Raw genomic sequence first — 12,478 nt, 5'->3', positions numbered from 1 at the left:
AAATTTTCGTTTTGAAATTGTAGTGTTTGCCCCCCACATAAATCCTTATTTGATGTGTGTTTACTCTGGGAACCCCAGTGCAAAGCTGATAGCCCATTGCTATGCATAAATGAATATTAAAGTTCACAAATCATCAGGCAGAGGAGGCCAGGAAGGGAGGCACTGCAGTGCGGCTGCGTCAGTGCTCTCAGCAAAGATGAATTGCACTCTCATGGCGGTGAGCCTTTATTAGAATAAAGCTGCACAGCCTCCTTATTCTTTTTCTCTCCTTGATTTTGCTTCCTCTCCTTACCAAGGCCATCTGTTCTCTGAGTTTCTTAACAGCTCTATTATGATAAGACATATTTTCCTTTCTTCCCAGTTTGGTTTAGAGGCTGGTGCAATAAATGAATCTTTCGTAGGCCATTGCAATTTAGTTTGGAACAAGATGATACCATGAAAGGATGAAAGGATTGAATAAGCAAATATATAAATAATCTTTGGACGCAAGGCCACCCCACCTTCCTTTTTTTTTTTCCCTCCCCTCTCCTGTCCTCTCTTTATCTGTTTTTATTTATATAGTAGCTGTGGATATTCTGCAAAAGGTCCATTGAGCCCAACTGACCTTTGGCCAAATGATCAAATATGAGCCACAATTTTAAGATATGTCTTTCATTTGCACCATGTGCTTAGATCTTCATCCAGAAATAAGGCTCTATTATATTTACAATTACATGGACTCAGAATGAGTTCACATTACCTGCCTTTTGCTATAAAACTAAATGGCAAGGAAGATGGCTGATCATAAGTTTTCTACAATTCTACCAAGTTATTTTCTTATGTATATAACTATTCATGCAACAAAGGATTTAATTAGCTTGAAATAATGTTTTAATAAAATAATGTTGTTGTTAAGTGCTGTCGAGTTGGACTCAACTCATAGTGACCCCTCCTTGGGTTTCCGAGGTGGTATCACTATGAAAGTAGATTGCCCAACCTTCCTTCCGGGGAGTGGCTGGTGGGTTTGAACTGCCAGCCTTCTGGTTAGCAGTCACGTGCCTTAGGCACTACGCTACCAGAGCTCTTTTCATAAACTAGCAATGAAATTTTTTTCAGTTCTAATGGATGAAAGAGTAATTAGAGTAAAAGATCTAGACAATGACAAATAATAGAAAGTTTTTGGGTTTTTTTTGCATTTAATATTAAAAGACATTTCTCTCAAGTACCTCTGTAGAGGAGACATTCTGGGAGTTAGTGATAACAGGGGCTTGGCCTCAGTAGTATTTCCTGTTCCCAAATCTGATGCTTTCTCCCAATTGTATATATTGTAAACACTTCAAAAAGCTTATGGAGCTGATGTTACTAGCATCTTAAAATAGAACTGCTGAGCATGTTAAAGGCTTTGACTGTTAACTGTATCCAGAATGTAGCTAGAAGAAAGGTAGCTGGTAACTTTAATTCTATTCTTAACATGGTGTTTTTCAATAATTTAAATAAATCAATTAGATAAAACCACTGTGAAAAAGAAGTAGAGTGAGTAATGTAAACATAGGAGCTCTGGTGGCATAGTGCCTAAGGCATTTCACTGCTAACCAGAAGGCTGGCAGTTCAAACCCACCAGCTACTCCTCAGAAGGAAGGTTGGGCAATCTACTTTCATAGTGATAACGCCTCGAAAACCCAAGGAGGGGTCACTATGAGTCGGATCCAACTCAACAACAGTGAGTTTGGTTTTTCTGGTAATGTAAATATAAGAGCTCTGGTGGTGTAGTGGTTAAGACATTTGGCTGTTAACCAAAAGGTCTGTGGTTCAAACCCACCAGCCACTCACTGGAAGAAAGATGAGGCAGTCTACTTCTGTGTAGATTTACAGCCTTGGAAGCCCAATGGGGGGTCACTATGATTCAGAATTGACTCCATAGCAGTGAGTGAGTGAGAATGTGAGCATAACACAGAACACATAGAGAAGATCAAAGGGTGGCTTTAAATTACACACTTGCTTCACCTACTGGTTGAAGGCACAAGTCAGGCGTTCCAAATTGGCCTTTCCCTAACCTTCCTTTTCTAGGTATTTCAAACTGCACCTTGCTTCAACTATGTTTGATGAATTGAGCTCATTTCCTAATTCATTATTATTTGCAAGCTATTTTTCCCAAGGCTTCCAGCTGGCCTATTCCAGTTTGACTCCCTGCTGAGAAGTTGCATTTCCACTCCATATACTGAATATAGATATACTGAATCAGAATCTACAGTTTAAGAAGCTCCCCAGGTGATTCTTATGTCTACATAAGGGGGACCTATGAGAGTCACCTGGGGATCTTGGTTAGAAGCCCTGGTTTTTCTACATTATTTCTGACATGAGTAAAGGTATATTTTTTTGCAGGGTTTGTATACAAATGATAGAAAATGATTGTCTTCCATAAGGATTATTTATAATTTTCCTCAATATGAATTTAAAACTGTCACATGCATTTAAAATATAGGTTATTTATTAAAAATGTGCATTAATTTGGTCTTTTTTCCCCTTTTGTTTAAACTTAAAAGATATGGTTGCAAAATTTAGGTAATTTAATCTAGTTTAGGTTTGCATTAAAAAAAATTATATTTTTTAGAATTTTTCTCTCTCAGGTAGTTGTGTTAAGGCAGTTCCACTTACTCTCTGATACTCAGCATGGTTAATAATATGAACCCTGGAAGGACCTTATTTTATAGCATTAAGTGGATAAGTCTGTTTCTCTACCACCATGTTATTTTCACTTAAATCATAATTTTCTTCCCAACATGTGTAAGAACAGTTCATTGTCTTACTTTAGGCATGCATTTTAAATCACTTGTAGTGTGGATAAAAATAATTAGAATAATAAATCCTGGTCTACTTAAAAGAAAAAGGAAAGCATACAAACCAAGTGGCCCATGCAGAAGGACAATATACATAGTAGTTTAAATGTTGTATTCTGTAGTATTGGATGTAATCTATTAGATGTACCTGGTCACTTGTTGGAGTGTTTTACCATAACATTCTCTTGGAAGCTATTGGTGAAGTAGAATAAAAGCAGGCTGTATCTTTCACTTGCTTTTGGCTTTAGTCAAAGGCAATAGACAGTGAATTACTCAGAATATTAACTCAGTATGTTCACTAGGACGTTAAAAAAATAAAGAAAGAAAAGAAACCACCAATGTCAACAGGCTGCTTGATCGTCTCTATGTGAAATGAGATAGTGCAGGAAGCAGGAAGGTTGGAGAAGAGAGAAATAGTCAGTTTCATGGGGGGGGGGGGAACCTTGAAAATCTGTGAACTTTCCAAAGATCAAAAGCAAAGAAACAGCCAAATATTAAATATTTAGTTTATAGCAAGCAAATTATATCAATAAAAGTTTCTGTCTATGTGTCCTGAGGAATTACCAGCTGTCACAGTATGCTCATTGGACAGTGCTGCATAAGAGTGGAAATGCCAGTGTCATGAGATAAAAATGTATGTGAGCTGCTGTATGGAAGGTAAATTTGCTCTGTAGACTTTCACCCAAATCACAATTAAAAAAAAAAAAAAAAAGAGTGGAAATGCCAGTTAATTTTTTGAAACCATATTTCTCTGTAGTCTTAGAAGTATGAACACATTCTTAGGAAGTAACTATCTGGATAGCATATTCCTGATACAGAAATTGAGATGGCTGAAGATTGCTTTGTGAACTAGTGTCCTTACCCCATGAAATATCACTTCTTCCTGGCACAACTAGTTAAAAATGTCATTTTTCTTTCCAGGTTACCAGCCAGTCTTGTCTGGTCAACAGGGGTTCCAAGGCCTAATAGGAGTGCAGCAGCCACCACAGAGTCAGACTGTGATGAGCAATCAACAAGGAACTCCGGTGCAAAGTGTGATGGTCTCCTACCCAACCATGTCTTCTTATCAGGTGCTGGGGAAATCATGATTTGCCAAAGTGGAGGGTGTGGTTATGTCCCTGGCTAGGTGTTTGCCTGGTTGGTGTGTGCTGTTAAACCACTTTGGATGATTACTTTGAGTCAAGATTATAACAGAAAAGCAGAAAATGGGAGAGCTATGTTTCTGTAGCTACTATGACTTTTGAATGCCCTGTTAAATTTGTTTCCATATAAACTTTCTTCTGTTCAGTGAAGAACTCTTCTGTCTAAAGTTCTACCCATAAAGACTTTTGGGTGTTCTATCGATATTTTGCTTGCTGGTAGAAAGTGATTATGAGGAATTCTCCTCAGGGGTACATTTTTGTATACTCTCAAAGAAACTTTGTTTTATCGTAATTTGCAATTACAAGGGATTTTTAAGTGACATCTCAGATTCATTTAAGTGATCTTTAGGGAGACTAACCATTGCGTTTTCCACATTAAACCCAAGTTAAGTATTTAGAAAGTGTTAGGCACCCTTTTCTCATTTGTATCCTGGAACACTCTGGAAGAGGAAATGAATGGGTTAATTAAATGGTTTTTGTCATAAATGTAGTTTTACCAGGTGCTTCTGGCCCCAAGAAATCTGCTAGGCCCTCTTAGACTCTGATCTATCCTATACACATTATATCAGTTTCTTCATCTTGCTCCAAGTTAGATGTCCTCTAAAGCCACAGATGAGAATGAATATTGGGGAATGCTTGGGACAAAAGACTCTCTTACTATGGAGAGCTATAGGCCTGCTTATTTGCATAAGACCAGAATGGGAGCATGATTTTCTAAAGTGAGAGAAACCAGTTTAGAGTTTAGAGTCTGGGAGATCCAGACTGCAGACCCTGGAGGGCATGAAGAGAGAGGAAGGAAGGAAAGGAACACTCTCTGAGTAGCTACTGCCTTTCAAGGAGCCCTGGTAGCATAGTGCCTAAGGCATTTGACTGCTAACCAGAAGACTGGTGGTTCAAACTCCCCAGCCACTCCTCAGAAGGAAGGTTGGACGATCTACTTCTGTAGTTACACTGCTTCGGAAACCCAAGGAGGGGTTGCTATGAGTTGGGTCTGACTCAGTGGCACATAACAACAACAACAACTGCCTTGTATTCCAGACATAGTACCAAGCATTGTGAATTATTTGTGACCTTTTTAATGCTTTCAAGTATGTGCTATATCCAAAGAATCTAGACAATCAAAGAGGTTAAGTGACTTGCCCAATGTGAAATAACTAATAAGTAGCATGGTTGGAATTGATGGCCTCTTAGATCTAACTCGAAAGCTTACAATTTTTCATGGCATCAGAGTGGCACGTGGTATACCCATACCTTGCCTCTTCATGCAGGGTTTTCTCTTGTGTTTTCCTACAGGTGCCAATGACCCAGGGTTCTCAAGGACTGCCCCAGCAGTCATACCAACAGCCAATCATACTACCTAACCAGGCAGGTCAAGGGTCACTCCCAGCCACTGGGATGCCTGTTTACTGTAACGTCACACCGCAGACCCCTCAGAACAATCTGCGGCTGATTGGCCCACACTGCCCCTCCAGCACTGTCCCCATGATGTCGGCTAGCTGCAGGACAAACTGTGCAAGTATGAGCAACGCCGGATGGCAGGTCAAATTCTGAGAGCTCTGGTCGGTGGTACATTTCTTCAGATTTTACTCATGGCCTTTAAGGGAAGAGGAGCAACATGAAAAAACTGGCTGAGGACTTAAGTTTTCTCTCAACACTCAAATGGTTGCTGCTGGTATTCTGTACAAAACAAAGACTAATACACACATTAGCTGGTTAATGGTGCATATTTCTGTCATGTCTGCTAGGTATGCCTTTATAGCTTAGCTAGTGACATGAATTCATCAAGGTAAGATTTTTTCCTACCACTGAATACCACTGTGTAGACTGTAATATCCCTAATTTGGATTAGTTTTGTACTTTGTGTTGAGTTTGTGATGCTAAAAGTATTTAAATATTATATACTGAAATCACATTGTACCAAAGCTGTAATGGGAAAAGAAAAGAATTGATGAATGGAAGGAATAATTTATATACACTATAGAATTTTCTTTTTTAATGGATACATACTGTATTGTAGTGTTTAATCAAAATAAAACTATTTGACCTTATGGAGGAAGGTCATTTTTTAGCACCATGTTGGTTCACTCTCTCTTCCCATATGTGTTTTATTATATGTTGCTCTTATCCTCTTTGAGTACTTTTTCATGAATACTGCGTAGAAAAGGTCTTCCAGATATTTGCAAGTGAACTGGTATCAAGTCTGGGCATGTTGTTGGCAAACACTTAACTAACTGTAGCTTCTAGTCATAATATTACAAGGGTCCAAGAGATAAAATGACATGCATTCAATTCATTCATTGAGTTCGTGTTTTTCGAATGTATTCTTTGCTTTTAGTTTTAGGACAATTGAGTGCATATAGCTGTTCATTCAAGGAGCTCTGCTGGAGTAATGGTTAAGCACTTGACTGCTAACTTAATGGTTGTTGGTTTAAACCCACCCAGTGACTCCATGGAAGAAAAGACCTAGTGACCTGCTCCATAAAGGCTATAGTCTAAGAACCCTATGGGAAAGTTCTGCTTTGTCACATGGAGTCACTCTGGGTCAAAATTTACTCAGCAGCACCCAACAACAAAACACTGATCCATCATTGCTTGAAGACTTATCCTGGGGAATGTTAATTCCCACCACTTCTAACATGTCCTGTTTCAGTTATCTATTGCTGTATATGGTAGCAATAACTACCCTAGGGATTGGTTCTACTCTGTCACATGGAGTCCCTCTGGGTTGAAAATTGGCTTGACAGCTCCTAACATCAACAGCCATTATTCACCAACGAGGAGATTCTGAGTGTCATTATAACACCAGCTCTATAGCAAACCCTGTTCCACCTTCCCTCAATTTTCACCATATACCTGGAAAATAAGATATTTGTCTTTAGAGAGAATATGAAAGAGAAGCAGTCTAATTCCACCAGGTACATTGGCTCATACAATATAAACTAGCACTAGTATTGACAAGTCTCAGAAGAACTCAAAGATGCTAATGTTTGTCCTAATAACTTAAAAGAAGGGAAAATATAGGAATAATTTAGTCACAAAGACACAGAATATTGGCAAGACATTTAGAAAACGCTTGTGTCTACCAAATCCTTAAATATTTAATCTTCCAGAACTACTACAGGTAAGAATGATTTATGACAATCTCCGCAAAATAATACCACAACTCTGATAAGTCAGCTTTGGCCCTCATGGGAGATATTTAATGGGCAAAATAAACCCATAATTTTCACTTTAGCACAGTACATGTATAATAGTTTTGTATTTTATATTCACTGCCTAAAAATCATCATCATTAATGAGAGGCATATGGAGAGTATATCCAGATAATTCCCAAAGTTTTTCATATTATAACATGTTCTATATTAGATTTCCCATTTTAATGTTGTTCAGCTGGGGATAGATATAAACATCTAGTTAAAAATACCCCCAACAAATTAGCATTAATTAGTTTTATATTGTTTTTCTCCTTTTTCTTTAAAGGAGAACTTTTGCCCATACTTTAATTAGCTTGAGTCTTTCTGAAATCTACCCTATTTCTCACATCTCAGTCTACTGATTTCCTCATCATAAAAAAATCCTAAACATGGAAAGAAATAAAAATAGAATGTTACTTTTTTTTTCTTGTTAAGCCATTAGAGCAATAGACTGAGTACCCATGAAACCAATAGCTATTCTGAGAAGGAGCAGCATACTTCCCTAACCTTTCCCTCATGGAAGAAGAGTAACCAGTATTGATTTGTTTTTGGAACAGACTCTGTTTGACTGTCTGATCTTGACACTGATGTAAACTCAAGGGTCCCAATATGAGTTTGAATATTAATCTTTTTATAGGTTTCTGAGACTTTTTGATCCTTTCTTAAAAGGGGTCTATAATTACTGAACCTCCTTTCTCATGTATTTGGATTATGTTGTTGTTGTTGTTTGCCGTCTAGGCGGCCCCGACTCATAGCGACCCCTCCTTGGGTTTCCGAGGCAGTATCACTACGGAAGTAGGATTGCCCATCCTTCCTTCCGACTATGCTAATAGTGAAGGAAGGTTTTTTTTTTTTTTTTCTTTTTTTTTTTCTGGACTACTCTTTTCCTAATGTGTTGATGATGTCCTTCATATTAAGATATTTGCTTTTGTTGCGTGCATCATTGGATACTATTTGCTCAGCCTTCTTTCATACTGTCACTAAATATTTATATTGTGTGTTACAAGTCTCTAAATCTAATATTCTACTTACAACTTTTTTTCTTTTTTTCTTTTTCACATTAGAATAGTTTAGATGGCTCTGTAAAGATAGATACATGGCTTTATTAGTGAAATATTTTAGAAATTTAATTCATTGTAAGGAGAACTTTTTTTCACAATATTAATAATTTGTTTTATCACAGTCACATCTTGTGATTGCAGAATATTCAGCTTATAACCATATATGGAGATGTTTGGATACATAGCTATATAAATACAGGTTCCCCCCCCCATCTGAAAGGAGAACATTCCTATGAAACTTTTCATAAGCTGAAATGGCATAAAGTGAAGAAGCCATTCATTTATATGGGAAAAATCTCCAACTCTTCCCAGATCCAAAAAATAGCTTAGTAAATAATAACAAATAATGCATAAAACCTAAAATAACACTAACATATAGTAAAAGCAGGAATGATATGAGAAATACACAGATTTTCTAAAATAGAAATAATGTATGTACAGTGTAGTTCCCGGGGAAGGAACTGGGTGATGCCACTCCTGCTGGTCAAGGAGCTCGCTGCCTCTTTAACAGCTCGTGGCAAAACAAACACCAAGCACTAGTTTCGTTTTTTCCTTTTTTTCATAAAAGTGAAATTCCTCTTCAGATTTCTTTTGGTTAGCGAAAACAGGTACTAATGTACCTCACTGGAACATTAATAAAATTGAAATGTCATAATGTGAACTTTTGAAGGGGGATACCTGGATATAAACATATAGACAATAGTTACTCCTATGATCCACTCCACTCCATGTGAGTGTAAAAGAGACCAAGTGTAATTTGTGCACTCATTTACACAGCAAAGTTTTATTGCATGCATAATTATATCCTAATTATATGGCACCATTCAGTATGAGAGTACAAATAAATTTAAAGCACTTAGATTTATTCTAATAAATTTTATTATGCATTTGGTTACTCCTTGGTTGTTGAAACTAAATGATCTAATGAGGATGCCAATGAATTTAAGACATAATTATTTTAGTTTTAATATAGTTGCACAGAGGGTGAGGTGGAAGAGTGTGTTATACAACATTATGGAAATGAACTATGTAATTCTAAGTATGTTTGGAGAGTTTAGAAGAGAATTCTAAATTATGATAAAAAAAAATAAGCCCAGTATATATGAATCAGAGCAGTTTTTCAAGAATGATTTGAAGGACAAAGTAAATACCAAACCCACTGTCATCTAATCAAATCCAACTCATAGCAACCCCTCTTAGGTTTCCAAGGCTGTAAATCTTTACAGAAATAGATTGCCTCATCTTCTTCCCACAGACCAGCTGGTGGGTTTGAACCACTGACCTTCTGGTTAGCAGCCAAATGTGTTACCCACTGCACCACCAGAGCTTCTTAAAGCAAATACAATTGGAGAAAAAAGTACTGCAGCAGGAATGGATTCTAAGATTTCATAAATGCATATTTGGACTCTGCTTCCACTTTTCCAGCAGCTAGTTGTTGTTGTTGTTGTTATGTGCCGTCAAGTCGGCCCCAACTCATAGTGACCCCCTCCTTGGGTTTCCAAGGCAGTATCACTATGGAAGTAGATTGCCCAACCTTCTTTCTGCGGAGTGGCTGGTGGGTTTGAACCGCCAGCCTTCTGGTTAGCAGTCAAGTGCCTTAGGCACTACACCACCAAAGCTCCTTCCAGCAGCTAAAATATGACAATATGCTCCCTGACTCCCAATTTCCTGTCATCTGTATTCTGTTGCACATATAATCCTGGGCAGTGATGCAGGTCTAGGCTTCAACTGTGCCCCAGGACTTACATTACAAGCAACTTGATCATTTCCAAAAGAAAGTATTTCTCACCCTAAAGGTGGAGTCAAAACAGATCCTTTAGGTTTTGTAGTTTAAAAAATATCTTAAAATATTTTCTATGGGAGATTCTTTCTTGGGGATATTGCTAGTTGTTCTATGAAGAAGATTGTTCTAAGGACAAAGTATAATTGGAAGTATAAACAAGATTAATCAAGGTTAAGCAGCTTTTTTATTTTTAATTTTAATATATCACTTTATATTACTCTCTTAAGAGGGAGGCATGCTTTCCAGCACTTCTCAAATTTATTTGAACATGATATTCTTTGTTCACAGAAAATACCAAAAGACTAAAATTATGAGGAACATATTTTTAAAAGAAACGTTAGAGTCCTAAAACAAGAACATAAATACTTTTATTGCTATAGAAACTATGTCATGTATCAAAATGTAATATCACAACCCCACTTCCAATTATGACATGTTTTGGTAACTGCCTCTAGAGTACACTATGCTCTCCGTGGTTGTATGAACTTGAAAAGTAATAGTGCTGAGATTTCTCTTTCTCTTTTCAAATTCTTGATGTTGAAGAATTTCATCTCTCTCTCTCTCTCTCTCTCTCACTCTCTGTCTCTCTCTCTGTGTGTGTGTTTGTGTGCGTGCATGCATGTGTATAGGAGCCCTGGTGGTTTAACACTTAAGCCCTTAGCTACTAACAAAAGCATTGGTGGTTTGAACCTATCCAGAAGCTTTGTGGGAAAAAGACCTGAGGATCTGCTCCAAAAATAATATTATAATATTATAACCAAGAAAACCCTGTGGGGCAGTTCTATTCTGTCATGTGAGGTCACTATGAATCAGAATCAACTTGATAGAACTCAACAACAGCAACAGCGCATATATATATATATATATATAACTACGTAATGATATAATTGTATATAACTGTATAACCATGTAACCATATGTATATATGGCTGCTAACCAGAAGGTCAGTTGTTCAAACCCACCAGCCACTCCATGGAAGGATGATGGGCTTGATCTACTTCTATAAAGATTTACAGCCTCAGAAACCCAGCAGGGATCTCTACGAGTCAGAAATGACTTGATGTCAGTGAGGTTTTTTGTTTGTTTGCTTTAGTTAGAATTATATAGATATATAGGTCTATACATATGTTGTTGTTAGGTGCCACTGAGTCGGTCCAACTCATAGCAACCCTATGTACAACAGAATGAAATAATGCCCTATTCTGTTACATCCTCACAATCTTTGCTATGCCTGAGCCCATTGTCATAGCCACTGTGCCAATCCATCTGATTGAGTGTCTTCCTTTTTTCCGCTGACCCTATACGTTACCGAGCATGATATCCTGCTCCAGAGGTTGGTCCCTTCTGACAACATGACCAAAGTATGTGAGACGAAGTCTGGCCATTCTTGCTTCTAAGGAACATTCTGGCTGTATTCCTTCCAAAATGGATTGGTTGTCCATAATAATCATGTATGCCTCTATGTGATTGTAAAAGACAACAAGAGTGATTTACATATTTATTTCGTCATCAAACTTTTATGGTATTCTTAGCAATTTTAGGACCCTGTGTCATACCCAGGTGTCCCTGCCTCTAAGAAGCTTGGGAGATTTCAGACTGTGTCATTATAGAAAGAACTGAAACTATAGCAAATTTTTCATAGGTCTCATGTGAAAAATATATGTAAAGAATGAGATTTTAGAGAAGAAACAGATGGTTTCTTGGTTGTCCTTTTATGAAGCTTTTCTCCTGGACTATACTGGATGGGTATACTTGTATTTGGGAATGCAAATATGGGGATGGATGGGTCACAACCCTAGCTAAGAGAAATGGCAGAAAGATAAAGAAATAATTGAAGAAAACATGAAATATAATTCAGGTTCGCAGGAGTGGGAGAGACTAGATAGAAGGAATGGAGAGAAGTAAGTACCAGGAAATTCACAGTGGGCATGATTGACATGAACTTCAGTGCTGACCAAAGAGTGAACAGGCAACCAGTGGCTTGTGAAGATCATAGAATACAAGGTAATGTGTTCTCAGCCTTGGTTCATAAAGAAGCATGGGCCTCAGAGAGTACAGTGGATTGGACTTGAAAAGGCTCTCCATTCAGAAGCCAGATATGAGCACAATAATAAATGAGGTTTGGCACTGAGCTACAGTACCCACTAGCATTATTGGTATAAGTCAGTATTTTTCTCTCTTAACTCTTAACAATTAGCAATTCTATCACATTCACATCAAAACATTAGAGGTATGTATCTTACTTATCCCTCCTGACATAACCTTCTGCATCAGGGCATGTATGTGCCCTATCTCAAGACACAGTTATGGTAATCTGTCAGGGAAAAGACTGAGCTGAAATTGGAGACAGCATGGAAGGGGTGCCACATCTCTATCACAATGTATTCAATATTGATACACAATATACAGTGAAATCTGATACCAACTTTTCATTCCTTGTTTATATATCTATGTATGTGTATATATATATATATATATATAT

The 12,478-nt window shown here is 37.5% G+C and overlaps 1 protein-coding gene across 1 annotated transcript in view; it reads left to right on the top strand.

The window, feature by feature from the left end:
* The window catches only part of ARPP21 (cAMP regulated phosphoprotein 21), a 150,443-nt gene extending 144,934 nt beyond the window's left edge, over nt 1-5,509 (top strand). The window contains exons 18-19 of the mRNA XM_042782805.1: nt 3,738-3,886; nt 5,252-5,509. Coding sequence (XP_042638739.1) covers nt 3,738-3,886; nt 5,252-5,509 — 407 coding nt within the window. The remainder of the gene's footprint in view (nt 1-3,737; nt 3,887-5,251) is intronic.
* The last annotated feature ends 6,969 nt before the right edge of the window (nt 5,510-12,478 follow it).

The sequence above is a fragment of the Orycteropus afer genome, unplaced genomic scaffold (genome assembly GCF_000298275.1).
Source record: "Orycteropus afer afer isolate SDZICR_OR568_19922 unplaced genomic scaffold, OryAfe1.0 scaffold00473, whole genome shotgun sequence".
Taxonomy (NCBI): Eukaryota; Metazoa; Chordata; class Mammalia; order Tubulidentata; family Orycteropodidae; genus Orycteropus; species Orycteropus afer.
The sequence above is the reverse complement of the archived record's forward strand: the minus strand, read 5'-3'. Positions and strand labels throughout refer to the sequence as shown.